Source organism: Microtus oregoni, unplaced genomic scaffold (assembly GCF_018167655.1).
Source record: "Microtus oregoni isolate MIOR12 unplaced genomic scaffold, Mior012 000002F_ref0000024, whole genome shotgun sequence".
Lineage (NCBI taxonomy): Eukaryota > Metazoa > Chordata > Mammalia > Rodentia > Cricetidae > Microtus > Microtus oregoni.
Window position 1 is genome coordinate 26997873 of NW_024543061.1, and position 21095 is coordinate 27018967.

Consider the following 21095-nt stretch of genomic DNA (forward strand, 5'->3'; position numbering starts at 1 on the left):
AGAGGAGCAGAATAGAGCAGAGAGGAGAGAGACAAGAGCAGTCTGAGTCAACTGCTGCTGAGCCATCCTACTTTATGTGAGATACCCAAGCTTCAAGAAGCATGGAGGAGAGCCCAAGCCTCACACTTAATGTGAATCTCTATGTTGCATTTTATAAAATTTCATAATTGCATATGAGAATGTTTTATTGCAGTGGTCTCCTAATCAGTCTCTCTGCTTCCAGACTCCTGTACCCAAGTTTATGCTCCAAACCATGGTCAGAGGGATCTTTTTTTTGTGCACACACACACACATATGTGCATGTGTTTACATATGTATACATATGTCGTGTGTGTGTGCATGCTTTTAGGGGCCAGAGGTCAGTGTCCAATGACTTTGTCGACCAATTTCCACCTTATTTTTGAAACATGGTCTCTTAGTGAACTTAAAGTTCTCTCATTACCAGCCTGGTTAGCCAGGGATCTCCATGGATCCTCCTGTCTCTGCCTCCTTAGCCTGGGGATATAGGTGCCTACTGTTGTACCTGGATTTTACATGGGTGCTGGAGATATGAACTCATGCTTAGATGTGGCAAGCACTTATCTCCCTACCCCCTCAGAGTGCTTTTTCTAACCACTTTCTTGCCTGAAGTCCCCTTTCTGAACCCACAGGAAGGAACTCCTTAAGATGATGCAAAAGGACCCTCATCATCTGACTAGATGCTTCTTTAGACCCACGCTCACCCCCTGCCATATACATCACATGCGTGTAAGACCAGAGCTATCCACAGTTCCCTAGCATCCTATTAGTCTTAATTCCCAGACACTGAGTGTGCCCATCCTTCAATCAGCACCCCCGTCACTCTGCTCCCTGTATGTTCTTTGACAGCGCGTATCCATCCTCTGCCATGTTCCCCACCTCGGATTCTAATTTACTAGTTCAGGCTATTTTTTTTTTTTTTGGTCAGGTTGCAAGCTGCCTGAGTTATAAAACTCCTGGAATGGGCTCTGAGAAGTCTCTCAAGTACAAAGAGCAGTCAGGGTTCCCTGCCCTGTGGGCAGTCCAAGGTTCTCCCCCCTCAATCCAGGTCTAGGAGGGTGAGCATCCAAACAGGCTAGGCTCCCACAAAGCCAGTACATGCAGTAGGAGCAAAACCCAGTGCCATTGTCCTTGGCCTCTCAGCAGCCCTCACTGTCCACCATGTTCAGTGAGTCTGGTTTTATCCCATGCATTTTCAGTCCCAGTCCAGCTGGCCTTGGTGATCTCCCAATAGATCAGCTCCACCGTCTCAGTGGGTGGGTGCCCACCTCGCGGTCTTGATTTCCTTGCTCATGTTCTCCCTCCTTCTGTTCCTCATTTAGACCTTGGAAGCTCAGTCCATTGCTCCAAATGTGGGTCTCTGTCTCTATCTCCATCCATCGCCAAGATGAAGGTTCTATGGTGATATGAAAGATATTCATTCATATGGCTATAGGATCGGGCCATTTCAGGCTCTCTCTCCTCAGCTGCCCAAGGACCTAGTTGGGTACATCTCTCTGGACCCCTGGGAACCCCTCTAGAGTCAAGGCTCTTGCCACCCCTAAAATGGCTCCCTTAATTAAGATATATACTTCCCTGCTCCCATATCCATCCTTCCATATATCCCAACCATCCCATTCCCCCAAGCTCTCCCCATCCTCCCCTTCTCACTTGTCTCTCCCCATCTCCCCTTTCCCCCATCCCACCCCACCCCCCCAGTTCCCAAATATTTGCCTAGCAATCTTGTCTACTTCCAATATCCAGGAGGATAACTGTATGTTTTTCTTTGGGTTCACCTTCTTATTTAGCTTCTCTAGGATTGCAAATTATAGGCTCAATGTCCTATATTTATGGCTAAAAACCAATTATGAGTGAGTACATCCCATGTTCATCTTTTTGGGTCTGGCTTACCTCACTCAGGATAGTGTTTTCTATTTCCATCCATTTGCATGCAAAATTCAAGAAGTCATTGTTTTTTTTACCGCTGAGTAGTACTCAAAACCACCAGTGATAGCCTTTGCTGGAGAGGATATGGAGTAAGGGGTACACTCATTCAGTGCTGGTGGGAATGCAAACTTGTGCAACCACTATGGAAAGCAGTGCGGCGGTTTCTCAGGAAATTTGGGATCAACCTACCCCAGGACCCAGCAATACCACTCTTGGGAATATACCCAAGAGATGCCCTATCATACTACAAAAGTATTTGTTCAACTATGTTCATAGCAGCATTATTTGTAATAGCCAGAACCTGGAAACAACCTAGATGCCCTTACATGGAAGAATGGATGAAGAAAGTGTGGAATATATACATATTAGAGATGAGAAACTTTTTACAAGAGAAATATAAGAGCCATCGGAATAGATGATTAAAAAGTCTGTGTTCCTGGGAAGGAGTCATGTGCCACCTTCTGCCCCACAAAAGCCCAGATATTTGAGGATGGAATGAAGCTGTGGCCTCAGCCAGGCAGTGTCTAAGTCAAGAACAGGGAACTTGGGCATGACATAGTAACCTGCTCTCTGACTCACTTCCTGTTTTCTTCTGGATAAAATGCCCTTGGGGAGACAAGCAGCCAGAAGCTCCTGCACTAGAGGTGGAGATGAAGGAGAAGGAGACCCCCGATGCACACTTCACAGTGGACAAGCAGAACATCTCTCTCTGGCCTCAAGGCAAGTGCCAGCGACTGCTGCATGCCTAGTTGGTGTTTATGCCAATCACCACACTTCAGCGATCCTTAACAGCCCTCTGTGTCTTCTTCCAGAGCCTTCTCCCAAGTCAGATCTGTCTCAAGTCCTAAGGAAGACTCTCAGCCTCCGCGTGGCCTTCATCTGTTTGTCACTGGTGCTGGTGGCCATGATTGTGCTTCAAGCTGTCTTCTGTAAGTCACCTGGTCCCTGGAGGCCCAAACTTTGTTTTTTTGCTATTTTTCTTGGTGTTTTTAGTGTTTTCTGGAAGTTTCCTGATGTTTCTGTAAGCTGGCCTGCTGCTCCTCCTATCCCCGAGTTCTTGGATTTTTGACTGGCATTAGGAAATGTTTGTTCTCATACTCTTCAGGCTTGAGGAAAGAGTCACCCATCTTTTTATGTCTGTCTTGGGCTCTCTTAGCACCCTGTCACTCACAACTCTGAGACCCTTGGATTCAAAACCTTATGGATAGCTCCAGCAGTGAGAGTGATGTCTCCGGACCCTACTAGGGACCAATTCTCCACTGAGCAGACAGAGAACTTGGCCAAGCCAGCAAATCTCCCCGATGATCTCCTCACTCTCTTGTATGTCCACACCTGGAGCCTTCTTATTCCTCTTCTAGTTTCTACTGTGGTCACACCCTTCTCCCTTCTGACACGTCTTTAGAAAGTATAGGGAAGGAATATTCTCTTTTCATGGCCTACATATGTGGTCTCAGATTCTTGGCCACACCCTTCCAGGTCCCTAACATGGACCTTGAACTTATCCTAGACTCCTGGTTTTGTTTCTCCTCTCCTCTCCTCTCCTCTCCTCTCCTCTCCTCTCCTCTCCTCTCCTCTCCTTTTTTATCCTCCCCTCCCGTCCTGTCTTCTCCCCTCCCCTCCCCTCCTCTTCTCTTCTCTTCTCTTCTCTTCTCTTCTCTTCTTCCCCACCTCTGTTTCTTGTTGCCCTGGCTTTCTTGGAACTCAGTAGATCAGGCCTACTGAACTTCACTGAGATCTGCCTGTCTCTACTGGAATTAAAGTTGTATGATACCATGCCTGGCTGTTCCTGGCTTCTAGCAATGCCTTTTTTATAGGACTCTTTTTGGAAAAATCGCACATTTTACTTTATTTTGTTTTATGTATGCAAGTGTTTTGCTTGCATGCATGTTTACTGCATGCCCTAGAATATTTTGCTTGCTTGTTTGTACACCACAAGCCCTGGTGGCCAAAGATAGAAGAGGGCATTGGGTCCCCCTGGAACTGAGGTTATGGATGCTTATGAGCTGCCACATTGTTCTGGGGAGTAAACTCAGGTTTTCTGCAAGAAACAGCTTCCTGTGGAGCTGTTTTCAGTCCCACGGGATTTTTTTGATAGTTATTTGTTAGTTTTTGTTCACATGTCTGTGATCTTAGTAAAGTATGGAAGATGGGGCCAGGGAAGGGCAGAAATAGCTTTAATGCCCTTCTCATGTGTCCTGGAGTCTGCGTGGATATGGCCCTGCCCACGGCCATAGAGCAGCTTGTGAGCAGACAAGGGAGGGGTGTGCTGCCCTAGCTGGTGGCTGTGTCTTTAGCAGGAGATGGCTGGGGACTAACTCATAGGCTCAGAGGGGGCTCAGTGATGGAGTGATGATGGGGTGACTAAGGGTGCCCCTTTACTGAGTTCACTCTGACTATACTAAGTAAGACATTTCAGGGGCTTGGTCCTGCAGTTTTCCCTTCCTTGGGACAGCACCTTACCTCTGTGGCTAAAACCCCTCAACTGACTTCCTGACTTTCTCAAATCCAGACCCCAGGATGATGGACAAAATACTGGAAGTGAAGAGTGATGCCCAGATGTTGAGAGGTCGTGTGGACAACGTCAGCACCCTGCGTTCTGATCTCGAGAAGGACAGAAGCCGTGTGGAGGAGGCTGAAGTTCAGATGCAAATGCTGAACACCAGCCTCACCCGGGTGCGTTCTCAGATCCTGACTTTGAGGAACAGCATGGAAGTAGTCAGTGCCCACATCACTATGTTAACAAGAAGCTGGGAGGAGGTCGGCAACCTCAATGCCAAGATCCCAGAGCTGCAAAGAGATCTGGATAAAGCCAGTGCCTTGAATGCAAAGGTCCGAGGACTGCAGAACAGCTTGGAGAACATCAACAAGCGGCTCCAACAACAGAGTAAGTAAACGAGAAGATCATCCTGCAGGCTGAATGGTGGCCACAAAACCCTACCTGTCTCAAACAGGCAGCAGGCCGGTTTGTGGGTGGGCAGGGGAAAGGGAAGTGGGTGGACTGGAAAGTTAACAAGGAAGGTGTCTTCGTTAGGGTTTACTAAGGCTGTCTGTGGCAACTCCTATAAAGAAAACATTTAACTGAGGGTATCACACTTACAGTTTCAGAGGTCCAGTCCATTGTCATCATGATGGGGACCATGGCAGCATGTAGGCAGACATGATGGAGCAGCTTAGATACCTACATCTTGATAGGCAGGCAGCAGGAAGTCACTTGACTGTCACACTCAGAGAAGCTTGAGGAAAAGGGACCTCAAAGCCTGTCCTCACAGTGGCATCCTTCCTGCTAATAGTGCCACTCCCTTTGGGGGCATTTCCTTTCCAGCCACCACAGAAAGTCTATTGGTCTGAGAGGACTTGGGGCAGTGAGGAGAGAAAACACCAGGCCTAACTTGGGTCTCTACACTAAGGTGCAGAGCATAGAAGCATTAGGGGGTATCCTAGAGTTCTGTATGGTCTGGAAAATATACGTATTTTGGGTTTTGAGTGAGTGAGTTTATTTTTTAAAAATATTTATTTATGCCGGGCGGTGGTGGCGCACGCCTTTAATCCCAGCACTCGGGAGGCAGAGGCAGGCAGATCTCTGTGAGTTTGAGACCAGCCTGGTCTACAAGAGCTAGTTCCAGGACAGGCTCCAAAGCCACAGAGAAACCCTGTCTCGAAAAACCAAAAAAAAAAAAAATATTTATTTATTATGTATACAATATTCTGCCTGTGTGTATGCCTGAAGGCCAGAAGAGGGCACCAGACCTCATTATAGATGTTGTGAGCCACCATGTTGTTGCTGGGAATTGAACTCAGGACCTTTGGAAGAGCAGGCAATGCCATCTCTCCAGCCTCGAGTGAGTGAGTTTAAAAGTATATAATGAACTAAAAATAAAAGAATGAATGACAAATGATATATGGATCAATGATTGATAGGTAGATAGACTGATACATAAGTGATAGATTGATATAGCAAGGCATAAAATTGGACACTCAAAACATCCAGCAGAAATCACCTGGGGAAGCTTTGATGAAGCCATCTGCTGAAGTTTCTGTTAGAGAGTCCCTGAGGAGCAGAGAGTCCCTGAGGAGCAGAGGGTCCCTGAGGAGCAGAGGGTCCTGGAGTAGCAGAGGGTCCCTGAGGAGCAGAGGGTCCTGGAGGAGCAGAGGGTCTCCAAGGAGCAGTGGGTCCCTGAGGAGTAGAGGGTCCCTGAGGAGCAGAGGGTCCTGGAGTAGCAGAGGGTCCCTGAGGAGCAGAGGGTCCCTGAGGAGCAGAGCGTCCTGGAGGAGCAGAGGGTCTCCAAGGAGCAGTGGGTCCCTGAGGAGCAGAGGGTCCCTGAGAAGCAGAGGGTCTCTAAGGACCAGAGGGTCCCTGGGAGCAGAGGGTCCTGGAGTAGCAGAGGGTCTCCAAGGAGCAGAGGGTCCCTAAGGAGCAGAGGATCTCTGGGAACAGAGGGTCCCTAAGGAGCAAAGGGTCCGGGAGTAGCAGAGCGTCCCCAAGGAGCAGCTGGTCCCCGAGAAGTGGAGGGTCCCTGAGGAGCAGTGGGTCCCTGGGAACAGAGGGTCCCTGAGAAGTAGGGGGTCCCCAAGGAGCAGAGGGTCCCTTGGAGCAGAGGGTCTCCAAGGAGCAGAGGGTCCCTGAGGATAAGGCTTTCAAGAAAAGGAACAAATAGCAGCTGGAAGGTGACAGCATCCAATCCAGAGCTACAACATCCAGCAGAAACGGACTCAGGAAGTCGAAGCAGTCATCTGGAGTTCCAAGTTGAACTTTCTCTCCTTAGATGGCTTTGGCACTTTGAGACAATCATACTTGGGTTTGAAATTGGGAGGAGTGAGCATACCCTCTCCAGGGCCAGCTTCTCGTTTAACTCACATAGTAACATTTTATTAATATATGTTACACATGGCCTGTATCTTGCCCTTTCCCATGAAGTTCATTACTGTGAGCCAGGTCCTAGGACCTCTGTGTTCCTCTAATATTCTCCCCTCCCTGCCACTGTACCTTTTCTGGCTTCAGGTGGTCTGTCCACAAATCTCATACCTTTAGGGTTCCAACAGAATCCTTTAGGTGTCCCCAGTCCCCAACTCCAGGAACCCAAGGACTCTTAGGTCTGGATCTATTCCCTGCTGTCCCCAGGATCTCACTGAACAAACCTCCCCAGTCAGGATGCAGTGGAACCAGGAGCATCGCGGTTACCTCAGGCCCTGTTTTCCAGGTGACATTCTGGAGATGGTGTCCCGAGGCTGGAAGTACTTCGGGGGGAACTTCTATTACTTTTCACACACCCCAAAGACCTGGTACAGTGCGGAGCAGTTCTGCATTTCTAAAGAGGCTCATCTGACCTCAGTGACCTCAGAACCAGAGCAGGTGAGTACAGTCATCACTGGCTCTGCGAACAGCATGCCAGAAAGACTGGGCAGGAGTTTGCTGCAGTAACAAAATTCCTCTACTGTCCATGAGCTAACAATGAAAGCTTATTTTTTTTTCTGTGCATGTGTGCATCTCTCTCTCTCTCTCTCTCTCTCTCTCTCTGTCTGTATGTGTGTGTGTTGGGGGTATATGAATGTGTGTATGTGCAGGAGCATGCATCCGTGCATGTGCGGAGGACATCAAATGTCCTGTTCTATCACTGTCTCATTCACTGAACACTGACTGGTAGCTACCAAATAAGTCCCAACAATCCTCTGCCTCTGCCTTCCACAGGGCTGGGGTTATATGGGTGCCCGGGATTTGAACTCAGAAACTCATGCTTGTGTAGCAAGTGCTCCTACCCACTGGGTCATCTAGGTTCCCCAATCCAAAGGTTTATTTCTCATGAATATTACACATCTCGCAGGGGAGAGCAGAGGTTCTGTTCATTGTGGATACAAGGTCTTAAACCAAGAGGCTTTATTTCAACATACATCCACAGTTTCTGAAGCAGCAAGGAGACATGGCCAGCTTCATTGGCTGTTACAGCTCCTGCCCTCAATTAACATGTCATTTCTACTTACATGTCCCCAGCAAGAGCCAGTCACACAATCCTGCTAGCGTCAAGGAGGACAGCAAAGGGGCGCTCTTTCCACATGCTAGAAGATAGAAATATTTGTGAACAGCATTAATGATACCCTGGAACCCAGGAAGCCTCCTTCCTGGTGGCAGAGTGTAGACTGGGCTCATTGATCTGGGGGGCAGAGAAGGGAAGCAGATGAGGGCCCAGGTCTGTACTAGCCGATGTCACTGTCTGTCATCAACCTTGTCCCAGAGCCTTGGGGAGATGGCTTTCTTTCCTAGGCCTCACCTTAGTGAATGGCTGAAATCGTGCCTGCCCTGGAGGGTAAAGGAGGGAGGGAGGCACAACACGCCTTCCAGGGGCCAGCACAGTTTCGGTCTCCTGTAATTTAGGTATTTCCTCTCAGGCCATCCCCTTGATGTCCCTTGTCTGCAGTTTAGCTGATTTTCCATCTTCCCAATCCTTCTTTCCTTCCGTTCTGTTATTCATTTGTTTTTAAGACAGGATCTCAGTATGTAACTCAGGATGGCCTTGAATTCTCAATCTTCTGCCGCAGACTCTAAAGTGCTGGGATTACAGGCTTCCGCTGCCACACCCGGCAGGCTGAGTCCCCCTGTTCTCCAGCACCTCACTAAAAAGCACAAGCTCCAAGTTTGTTAGCTGATAAGCAATGAGCAGCTAGGACGTGGATGTGGGCTCTGGGCTCCAGGCCTGGGCATGGAGGCACTGAGGGAGGATGCTGTACCTGTGAGCCTACAAGTCTCACGGGGCATCATTGTCAAGTTCAGGGGCCTCTGCTGTGCACAGGTGAAGAGTAGCCAACAGATAGGTACTGAAAGGTGTGGCGGTGGCTGGGCCTCCTCACTTCCTTTGTGCTCCCCACAGGAGTTTCTCTACAAGACGGCAGATGGGCTTCCATTCTGGATTGGTCTCACCAAGGCAGGGACTAACGGGGATTGGTACTGGGTGGATGAGACGCCGTTCAGCATGGAGCAAAGCAAGAGGTGAGTGGTTGGCTGTGCCCTCCTTCCCAGCCTGGCTTGCCAGGGGCTGAGTTCCCGTGAACACAGTGGCAGCCCAGGAGGGGACACCCAGCTAAATGCTGCTGCTGCTCATCGGGTGGTACCTGGGGCCAGTTAGGAACCTGCATGTCCCATGCAGCTGGGCAGCAAGACCTTCTGCCCCGCTGGGGTGAGTGTCTGACCCAAGTCCAGGCCTGTGCAGTAAGGGATTGTGAGAGCCTTGACAGAAGCGGGGTGGGGGCACAGCAGGAGGCTTAGAGTTCAAGGTCTACTCATCTTCTTAGGGTGTCACCAGAGACGAGAACTGATCAACATTGAATTGAAACTCAATTTGGGGATTAAATTAACTCATCAAAATTATTTGTTTATTTATTTGTTTGTTTGTTTTTTTGTGTATGTACATAATGTATATATGAGAACCTGGGGCACACGTGTGTAGAGGTCAGAGGACGACTTGTCTGAGTCTGTTCTTTCCCGCCATATGGGTCCTGGGGATTAGACTCAGGCCATCAGGTTTGGTTGCAGGTGCCCTAACCCACAGAGCTATCTTTCTAGCCTCTAAAATAGCTAATTTTAAAGACAGCATCTCATGTATCCCGGGTTGGCTAAGGACTTGCTATAGAGCCTAGGTTGACCTTGAACTTCTGGTCCTCCTGCCTCATCCTCCTGAGTGCTGGGATAAAGGCGGTGGTGCCGAGGCTCTGACGCAGGGCTTCCTGCCTGCTAGGCAAGCATCCTGACAGGGCCATAAAGTGTCTTTGTTTTCTCCCTTGGTAGGTTCTGGATTCCGGGTGAACCCAACAATACAGGAAACAATGAACACTGTGCCAATATCAGGGTGCCCTTCCCGCAAGCCTGGAATGATGCTTCCTGTGATAGTAAGCTCCTTTTCGTCTGCAAGCGGCCCCACATCTAGACACTCCCATGACGGGCCTGGCCCCGAGCTCAGCATTTGTGTTGCAACAGTGACCCAGATTGAAGCGATGTCGCTCGCCCTGATACTCCAAGACTGCTCTGTGCCTTAGCGTTTCTTGCTTGAATATTGTCCCAAACACATCCTGCGGTCCATCCGGGATGGCTGGAACTCTCTGCCCTGGAGAGACTTCAAGGGGGTTGGGTTTAATGGGCAAAACCATGCAGAGGATGTAGAAGTCCCCACTGCCCAGGTGCGGCAGGTGCACCTGTCACCTGCAGATCATTTTGTCTGTGTTTACCTGACCCTTCTAAGAAGCCTTGGATGACCACATGAAAGCTACATTCGCATGTGACCAGTGCTGGAGGAGACAGGCATGTTTAGCTCAGCTTCAACACTTTATAATTTATACATGCATTAGAACAGCACCTGGTACTATCGAAATGTGAAACTATTTCATGTTTTCTTGTATCCATTGCAAATACATTTAAAGACATTTTTTTTTCACACGTGTGTGTGGGTGATCCCAGAGTTCAGAAGAGGGTGTCAAACCCACTGTAGCTGGAGTTACAGCTGTTTATGAACAACCTGATATGGGTGCTGACATCCAAACTCTGCCCTTCTGATAGAGTAGTAAGTGCCCTTAACTGCTGAGCCATCTCTTTAGTCCTGTAAATTTAAATTATAAGAAAGATGAAAAATATAAAAACATACTTCACAATGCTGGAGGTGTGGCTCAGGGGATAAAGTCCTCTGGCACTGGTGACCCCGAGTCTGACCAGCAGGACCCCTGTGATCCCAGCAGCGAGGAGGTGGAAGGAGGAGGGTCAGAAGTTCAAGGTCACCCTCAACTACATAGTTACATTTGAGGCCAGCCTGCTATGCAAGATCCTGTTTTGGGAGAGGGGACAATTTGCTTCAGGATACTAAGCAATTCTTCCCATATTTCTACGAGGCTCTCTCTAGTTGTCTGTTGAGGAGCACTGGCAGGGGCCTCTGGCTGTTTTCTGTGGGAATAGCTGTTCTTAGTCACCCTGTCCCCACCAGGTTCCATCACCTCCTTATCCACATTCTTTGAGGTCGGAATCCCCATTTCTCTGAGTGAGATAACTCAGTGCAGGCCGGGGCTGGCAGGTCCTCTGCCTTCATTTGAGATGCTTGGTTCAGCTCCCCTTCCTCCTGCCCCCAGGCCATCACAGGCCCAGTACTCCCCCACCACAGCAGCCTGGGTCTCCCACCTCTCCTCTACATGGGGTTCCCTCTCTTGCTAAGCCCTGCGTAAAGTCCTCTTCTGCTCTAAATGTCTCTGGGCTCAAACCTTCCTTGGACAAGTGCCTGTTTCCATTCCCAGGGCCACTGTGACCCTAAAGAACATGCAGCGTGGGGTACATTCAGATAGAGGGTAGAAAGAATAGGGGCTTTTATTTGAATTAAATATGATAAGGTTTGAACAAAGCCCCTTCCTGGAGTTCCTTGGTAGTCAGCCTTCTGTTCTTTAGCTCTGTTCCCAGGGGAACCTTGTTGAGGTCCTTAGTCTTCACAGAGGCTGGGTTTCCATATCCAAACTGGAATATAACCTGGAGACTAAGGCCTGAAAACAAGGGATCACCAGCAGGGGGCAGCAGAGGAAGTGCAGGAGGTGTGAGCTGGCCTCCATTGAGAGTTCCCAGGAGAGACATTGCCTTCTTACAGGGGCAGTCAGCATGGTACTGGGGAGTGAGAAGGAGAGCAGGGAGTGCAGGCTTGTTGTTGCTTTCTGATTTTTTTTTTTGACACGGACTTTCTATGTGGTCCTGCTTGGCCTTTCGAGTGCTGGGACAAAAAGTGTGTGTCATCACACCAGGTTGTAAGCTTGTGTACAGTGTCATGACATCTTTGGGGATCCTCCCAGGGCCCCAAAGACCTCAGCTTGAGGTTCCTTGCTCTTACCAGTAGTCCCCACATTCTGAAGTTTCCCCTTCTGGCTAGCACACCCCACCATGGGACCAACTGCCCTCCTTTCCGTTTTCAATGTGATAGCTAAAGAAACTCCATTTCGTGTTAGGCATCCATCTGGGTACCTAATAGCCATTCTGTTGCTGACGCAAGCTCCTGGAAGTTCCGTTCCCTGCAACCTTGACTCCTTGACCTCCACCCAGAAATGTATGTCCATGATGTGACTGTCTGTGTGTTATGATATGGCTAACTGCTAAATTTTGGCTTCTGTAACCTGCTTAGGCAGATATTCAAGGACTGTTTAAAGGTCATCTTGATCACTTAATCTTGGCCAAACAGAACAGCTCTTGTGGTTTTTTGCCTTTAAAAGCCCTTCTTCATCTGCCTCTGGGTGGCATGTCTCTGATTTGGGTTAGAGACTGCAAGCCTGCTAGTAGTTTTAATACATTTGGCTAATTACAACCTGAATTGAGTCTGGTCATCTTTTCCCAGTGGTCTCAAGCTCCACAACATCTGGAGATCCCAGCAAGATCCAGGAGAACACAGATTCAGGGCCTGGGGTCCAGGATAGGTTCAGGGTCCAGGATAGGATAGTGGGGGTCAAGTCTGGGGTGGATGTGGAGGCCCCAGGAAGCCTGAAACCATGGCTGCACAAATTAAAGAATCACTAATTAAGGAGGTCAGGTCCTAGATGGGGTCAAGTAACACAACTCAGTGGCCCCTGGAGTGATCAGCCCTGGTTGGGGGCAAGCACATTGGTGAACTTAGGGGACTGGGGCTGCCCCAGCCTGTGACGCCTGCTAATTTTCAAAATAGAACCAAAAGAATTGCTAGCTTAAAACAGGACTGATCGTGAGTTTTTCTAGATGTCTGGACATTTGGGGACTCATAGGGGAGATGAGAAGTGATCATAGACCCGATCTCCCGACTCAGAGTACGAGATATGCTTCTGGTGTGCTTTTAAGTTTTCTTGTAGGAATGGGAAGAAGACTGAGCACAGCCAAGTTGCCATTGAACTGTATGCTGTAACACTTGAAGGAGTTCTGCAAAGCAGACGGCAGAGCTAAGATGTCACCTAGACAGCTCCTCACTCTCTGTGAACTAGAATGGCCCACCTTTGATGTGGGATGGCCAGATGAGGGCCATTTGACCCTCAAAGTGCCAAGGAAGTCTAGCAGATAGTCACAGAAACCCTGGCTACTTGGACAGTTCTGTTACATTGATGGCTTCTCTTCCTCCTTTCCAATCCCCTTCTTGGCAGAAAGGTCATAAACCTTAAACAAGGCTCCTCTGCTTTAGTCACCAAGTCAGAGTTGGAGGCAGAGTAAAACACTCAATGAAATGTCTGGACACTCTGTGGTGGTCCTGAAAGGAGGAGGAAGAGGAGAAGGAGGAGGAGGGATAAGAAAAGGAAAAGGAGGAAGAGGAGGAGGAGGAAGAAGAGGCAGTGGCAGCAGAGATTCTCTCACCTTACAATCCCCACATCCAGCCAGTCCAGAACCTGACTGTCTGAAGGGGATGATGCAATCGCAGTCCCAAGAATCTATCCTCGCCCATTCTTATTTTCACACCCCAGGAGAGAACCAGCTTATGCTCCACTCCAGTTGAGCCTGACGCCTGCTCTTCTCTCTCCTAGAGAAGCACCCCTAATGGGTACCCATCCTTGCCAGAGTAAGGGGCTGGTGGGGAGCAGAGGCCCAGACCTTCTTTTCTAGTTTATGTCCTTTTTGGGCCACTGATTTGTATAACTGGAGACCCAGAGCACTCCCTTTTCTGAGAAGCCTCAGGTTATCATCAGCCTCTTGGAAACGGTTTTCTTTACCCATCAGCTCACCTCGGCTGATGGTCAGAAGTTTCTAGGTACCCTTTTGACTGCACAGGAGAAGAACTGAATAATGACTGGAGCCAGCAAGGCTACAAAGGGTCCTAGGGTGACCGCGGTAGATGCCAAAAGAAGAGCCAAGGGAATATGGCCTTCCACTCTGCCAAACTGGAATCCCAACACTGATCAACATAAGGGAGTACTAGACACCTATCCCTGGGGCCTCCTGAACAGGATGAGAGCAGCAGCTAGAAACCAACTAATCTTAAAGGTGTCTAAGGTAACTCAGGCAAATCAGGAAATCTCCTGCTTGATTCCTGGATCGTCTTCAAGAGGTTTATTGGGTATTTACCCACATTGATCTGGCTGCTGCAGAAAACCAAATGTAACATGGACGGGGCCTGCTTGTTTGTTGGGGTTTCTGTCCCACCCGGTACCCCACAACTGTTTGGCCACAAAGAAAATCACATATAGGTCTCCATAAATTATAAGCTGATTGGCTCATTAGCTCTAGCCTCTCACTGGCTAACTCTCACATCTTGATTAACCCATTTTTCTGATCTATGTTAGCCATGTGGCTCCGTACCTTTTTTCAGTGGGGCAGATCACATCCTGCTGCTTTGGTGATCTGGGCAGGAGTGGGAGGAATCAACTTCCTCCTTCCCAGAATTCTCCTGTTCTCATTACATCATTTCTACTTCCTATCTGGTTTCCCGCCTATATTTCCTGCCTGGCCAATCAGCATTTATTTATAACATGATTGACAGAATACAGACAATTCTCCCTCACCAACCAAACTCCTGAAAGATACCATTTTCTTTCTACCCCAGGGCCCTGTGTACCAACCTATATTTGTTTTTAATGGACAGATCTGTTGACTGAATTTTCTGTACTGCCCGATTCATATAGTCGTTAATTCCCAAAGAAATCACACAGAGGTCTACATTAGTTATAAACTGATTGGCCTAGTAACTCAGACTTCTTATTAACTCTTATAACTTATATTAGCCCATTATTCTTGTCTATGTTAGCCACTGTGGCTCAGTGCCTTTTTTTTGGCAAACCAGTCACATCGTGCTTCCTCTGCAGCTGGGTAAAAACTGAGGACCAAGCTTTCCTATTCCCAGAATTCTCTTGTTCTTATTGACCTGCCTCTACTTCCTATTTGGTTGTCCCACCTATACTTCCTGCCTGGCTACTGGCCAATCAGCATTTATTTAAAATATAATTGACAGAATACAGACCATTGTCCCACACCACAGACCCAAGTCAGGGTTTAATGACCTACTGATCTGGACTTAACTACCACAAGGGTTTAAGAATCCACCACTCTGTTTGATGAAGCCTTCAGTGCAAACCTGCATGAACACCACCAAGGGCACCGTAATGTCACCCTCTTCCAGTATGTGGATGACCTTCTCATCACTGCACACACACTGAATGAGGGCCAAAACCTATTGAGGAACTGCTTAAAATGCTCCAGCAGCTCAGCTGATGCATGTCTAAGAGGCCCAATTGTGCTTCCATAAGGTAAGTTATCTGCCATATTGCTCAGAGGGTAGCAGCAGGACTCTGTCCTTGAACAGGATCCAAGCTATCTTAAACATCCCAAGCCACAAAATAAAGGTCAGGCAAATTCTTGGATACAGTTGAATACTGCAGATGATACCTAAATTTGCAGAAATATTAAAACCATTATGCAAGGGCCTAGGAGAAAATGACCCCCCCCCCCCCGAACTGGAAAAACAAAGACAAGGAGACATTCCAAAAGCTCAAGGAGGCTTTGATGTCAGCCCCAGCACTTAGGCTACCTGGCATTACTAAACCTTTCCACCTGCATGTGGATGAATGGCATAGGGTGGCCAAAGGCATACTGACCCAAACTTTGTAACCCTGGAAAAGGCCTGTGGCCCATTTATCTAAGTGTTTAGTCTGCTGCAGCAGGATGACCACCTGTATACACACCATTGCCACCACAGCACTACTGCTAAAGGGAACTGAGAAAATGACCACAGACAGGAGCTGGTTGTCACCACACCTCCCTCCATTACAATGCTCCTCTGAGCTTCTGAGAGCTGGATGTGGAACTCATGCCTTGCCCTCTATCGAGCTCTGCTTTCTGATGCACCCAGGATCAGTTTCTCACCCCCTGCAGCGTTGGACCCAGCCTCCTTCCTTCCTGACCCCGAAGAACAGCTTTTTGGCTTCTATAACTTCTTTATACAGATACTCAAGGACTTCTTGGGGTTTTTGCCTTTAAAGCCCTTCCTTTAGCTGCCTCTGGGTGGCTTATTTGTGATTTGGGTTAGAGACTGCAGGCCTGTGATTAGTTTTAATAAATTTGGCTAATTACAATCTGAACTGTTTCTGGTTGTCTTTTCCTTGTGGTTTTGACCTCCATAACATCAACTTCATGGGTTCCTTTGTTAGTCTGGAAAGTCCTCCAGCATCCCAGGGTCATCTTGGTTTGGGTGTCACTCTGTCCTCCCTGTAATTACTCCCTGCTCCATCCCAAGCCTTTCTGGTGGCTGTGCTCCTTGATGTCACTCTGTGGAACTCTGCAGACTTTGTAGAGAAATGTTCTTCTCCCCTAGACTGTGAGTACGTGTGACTGGTCAGCCTCTGCTGGTCTATGTGTTCTGTGTCAGGGGTGGTTTGCAGAGTGAACATGGCTACACTGACCATTGGGAGAAAGAGGGGGCCAACAGGGTCTGTGGTTGCTCCTAGTGAGCATGGATGAGCTAGGGGAATCAGATAGTTTTTCCAGGAAAAGAAACTGAACCAGAAAGTACCAAGGGGATGAGTGAGGCAAACAATGGTGGAAGATATGCTGGAGGATGTTGAATTAGAGCAAAGTTGGAGGCGTCATGGAGACCCAACAACAGAACGTCACAGCCCTGCGCCTTCGCATTCTGAAGCCCTCACAGCTCTGAGTTTTTAAAGTCCTGAAGCCCTCAAGGCATTCGGGGAAGTGCTTCTCTTTTCCAATAGTTCTGACAAAAACTCAGGGCTGGGTCACATGCTGCTCTCTGAAGCCATGCGGAAGCAAGGGCAAGGGGTGCTGTAGGTCAGCCCAGATTTCACTCCTGGTGCTGACTGTTGACCCCGCTGTGGTTATGTGTGTTAGGCTCATGATGCAGAAATGATGTTGCCAAGGCAAGCCCTAAGCATGCAACCCTGGAGCTGGGAGCCATGTCAGCATGCACGGGCACCGGTGGGCATCTTGCTTGGGTCTTTCCCCTTCATCAACCATTGACCAAGCCACCAGTAGACCAGCTCACCAGTTCTGAGTGTTATGTATCGACATTGTCAATGTTTCAGCAGCACACCTATAGTTGCTGAACTCACCCATCTCTGAGACCAGATGTGTGTCTCAGTAGTAGAATAATTGCTTACTATGCACAGGCTCTGGATAAAGTCTCCAGCATTGCTGGAGACAGGCAGATAAACAAACAAACAAATGATAACAGAACCTTTAAGAGTAAGTTCCTGGGAATGTGCAGGAGGAGCAGGAAAATAAATGTGTGGATGACACTCTGCATGCTCATGTGCAAAAGGCCGCTTCACTTTTCCTTATCTGAGAGTAGAGAAACCTCTAAGCGAGGACAGAACAGTATCCTAGATCCCTTGCCTGTGGATGGTGTTTCTGGGGGAAACACAAGCGGGACCCTGGAGTGAAGGAGCGAACAGGAAAGGTGAGCAGACCTGACACCTGGGGGTCACAGCTTGTGGGATGATGCCCCTCTCCTGTCCGGACTCTGCCCTTCTGCTGAGCAAGGGATCCCCAAAGTTCTGCTTTCCAGGTCCTTCCAGCTTCTCAGGATGTCCGAGGAAATAGTTCCTGAGTTGGGTCGAGCTTGACCTTTCTTGTATTTGGGGAAATAGAAACCAAGACCAGCCCTTTTCTCTCTGTGATGGCTGGGAAGGCATTGCCTGTGGCTCTCAATCCCACAGAGAGAGGGACTTGGCAGTCCCTGCTGGGGTGCAGGCAGGACTTCTGACTGACTTAGAAGGGGTGCCTCCCCCCACCACACCTGTCCAGCATTCAATAGACAAGAGATAAAAGGTCAATAGTCAGTGGTTTGATCTTTGTATCCTATGTCTTCTGTTCTTCCCTGAATAGTTACACCACACACACACGCACACGCACACACACACGCACACGCACACACACACGCACACGCACACACATGCACGTGCACGCACATACACACACACCAAGAGTTGAACGACAGCCACCTATTTCCTTTTTATCCAGCAGATCCACCTCCACAGGGCTATTTCCCACTGAGTGGACGGCAGCACAGCTCCATGACACTCCCGTTAGCTCCTCCTTGCCTAACAGGGCCACTGCTGGTCCCTGCCAGAATGGCTTCTCTGTTACTGGATTTACAGGGTTCTCAGTCACTACCCATAGGCCTATGGGAGGGTGGCTCCAAGATTTGGGAGAAAGACATGGGAATGAGATATGGGAACTAAGTATGAAAACTGCACATGTCATGTATGGGACAAGGCATCTGCAAGCTTGTGATTGACACCTCCTGAGAGCGCTGTGAGACTGGCCGCTCACTGTCACCAGGACTGTAAGCGCCCAGAGGCAGGGGTAGGAGAGCAGGGGATTAGAATCTGCCAGGCTCCCCTGACTTTGGAGGGATGTCTTGGCTAGCAAATGGTAATATCAGCTCTACTCCTGGTCCCAGCTCCCTCAATGCGGAGGGAACACTACCCTGAAGAATGCCATGTTCTGTCTGTCCCCCGGAGGCTTTCCTTCTCATCCTATGCCCAGTGAGCAGCAGGAAGCCCTACAGCAGGATTTGTTTTCATGTCTTTTTTGGGTTTTTAGGACAGTTCTTTCATTCTGTAGTCCAGATTAGCCTCAGACTCACTATGCAGTCCAGGCTGGTCTCTCTAGCTTGGTGATCTTCCTGCCTCAGCCTCCTGAATGCTGGGGTTACAGATGTGTTATCATGTGTCTGACTTTTCTACTGCTGGCCAAAGAAATTTATGAAAAAAGACATTATTTGGGGGCTCATGGTTGCAGAGGGCTAGATCCATGACCACCATGGTGGGGAGCACAGCAACAGCCAGGCAGCCATGGTCCTGGAGCAGTACCTGAGAGTTTACACCTTGATTCATAGGCATAGACAGGGAGGGAGAGCTGGTTTGGAACTGCATGGGCTTTTGGAATCTCAAAGCCCTCTGCCAGTGACACCTCTTCCAACAAAGCTACACCTCCTTCCTTCCCAACTGTTTCACCAACTGGAAACCAAACATTTAGATATACGAGCCTATGGGGACTGCTCTTAGTCAAACCACCGCACCATGCCAGCTCCAGAGCAGTGTCCATTCTCCTGGAAGAAGTGTTACAGGTCTCGTTTAAAGCAGTACTTTGGGCCCAGGCTTCTCTGGTTTTTTTTAAAATTAATTCTGAAAATTCCAGAGACATCACCAATATGGATTTAATGGCTAGTGAAGGTTTTATAGGTCGTTCTAAACCTGTGGGTCATGACCCCTTTGATAAACCTCTATCTCTGAAAATATTTACGATTCATAACAGTAGCTAAATTACACTTATGAAGTAGCAACAAAAATAATTTCATGGTGGGAGGCACCACGACATGAAGAGCTGTACTAAAGGGTCGCGCACAAGGAAGGTTGCGAACCACCGGCTTAGGTGAAGGTGGATCCTACTTCGTTTTCTCTGACAGTTCCTCGGGTATTGTTTTCCTTGCCATCAGCCCCTCTCCCACACCATTAGTGGACCCATCATTCGATTGCTCTGATGTTAACTTAACATTCTTTTATTGTTTTAGTAATAAAACATGGTCGCAAGTCAGGTGTTAGGTAAAACCTGATAGATCCACAGAGCAACGGAGAAGAATGATCAGTGACCTCTACTCCCCATACTTCCCTGCTAACAGGGCCAGCGCATCTCCTTTGGCCCCTTGTTATTCCTCATGTCTGTCTATCTCCTCCGAGTCTTCCAAAACTCTATGGTTCACCCGGTTGCTCTGAATGTGGACCCAGTTTTCCATCCGACTTTGGTGGCGGTTTTTGAGCACGAGCACAAACAAATCTCCTGCAACACTAACTCTGCAAGATAGCAGAGATCTCCCAGTCTGAGAACTCTATCCCACAAGTCTGTCCCCACTTTACAAACTTGGGACTGTTAGGTTGCCAAGGGACTCACTCTTTTGCCTGTATTGTAGCCAATAGCGTTCTCTCAGTTTTGGTGGTTTTCTAGAACAAATCATGGAACTATATAAACACTAGGTAGAGTATTAGAGTTTGTGGAAAGACCTGGGCTAAGGTTTAGCAGGTCCTGAGCACCCAACTTCTGTGTCTGAGGAGTCAGGGTGGGATTGATCCTTCCTTTATTGTCTTGTTTTTTGTTTGTTTGTTTGTTTGTTTGTTTGAGACAGGGTTTCCTGTATCCCAGACTGGTCTCAAGGTCACTATGTAGCTGGGAATGACTCTGAACTTCCGATTCTTTCCTGTTGCTCTTTTCTGAGTTGTATGATCTTTGGCATGAACTCCCCACACCCATTTAAAGGCATCTTGGAATGGAAGCCAGGGCCTTATGTGTGTCAGACAGTGCTCTACCAACTGAGCCGCAGCCTGAGCCCTATTTTCTATTAGATATTAGAATTCTTGTGTTTCCCTTTGAAGTGCCTCTAACAGGGATGTCTGAGAGTGGTGGTGGGGGGGATGCGGAGGTTTCTAGTCTTTCTGGGATCAGAGGCTATCTAGAGAGAGCCTGGAATCATCTCACCAATATGAACTCAGGTGTGCTCAGAGGAAGCACAGTACGAATAGCCAGGGGGCATTCCCATCATTCAGGAGTCAGGGTTGCAGAAACTCTGAACTAGGACCCAGTCAGAGACCAAATTAAAGCATCTCAGGGCTTTTCCTCTGCTCTGTCTGCAAAGTTCTAGAGTTCTGGGAGGGCAGTCACCTACACTTTGCCCCACCGCAAACCCTCCCCCCCCCCCCACACCTCATGCACTGACTGTTATTTGTTTTTGAGATGGGGTCTAACTATGTGACTCTGGCTGCCCTGGAACTCACGTATGTAGACCAGAGTGGCCTCGAATTCATAGAGATCCTCCTGCCTCTGCCTCCCGAGTGCTACCTCAAGCCTGACGGAAATCAGAGGTCAATATGGTCTGTCTTCTCTAGTCTCTTTCCACCTTTATTGAAAACGAATTTCTCGCCGAACCCAGTACTCACTGATTCAAGTAGGCAGGCTGACGAGAAAGTGCTAAGAATCTTCCTGCCTTTGCCTCCCCAGCCCTGTGACTACAGGCACATGCTGCCATGTGTGTGCTGGGTAGCCAAACTCTGGTCGTCTTGCTGTGTGGCAAGCGGTTCACTGACTGAGCATCTGCTCAGCTCCACCAGGATGTTCTGTAATCTGCCCTTCCTCGGTGCCTGACCCAGACCCCACTGAAGAGGATCGGGGGTATGTGACTCTGAGGGGCACT

General features: G+C 48.6%; 1 protein-coding gene across 1 annotated transcript; it reads left to right on the plus strand.

Moving 5' to 3' along the window:
• The first annotated feature begins 2594 nt into the window (after positions 1–2594).
• Cd207 (CD207 molecule) lies at positions 2595–9857 on the plus strand. Its single transcript, XM_041678853.1, has 6 exons — positions 2595–2664; positions 2757–2873; positions 4454–4828; positions 7143–7294; positions 8805–8923; positions 9719–9857. The coding sequence occupies exons 1-6, from the start codon at positions 2595–2597 to the stop codon at positions 9855–9857; spliced, it is 972 nt and encodes a 323-aa protein (XP_041534787.1).
• Positions 9858–21095: the final 11238 nt, after the last annotated feature.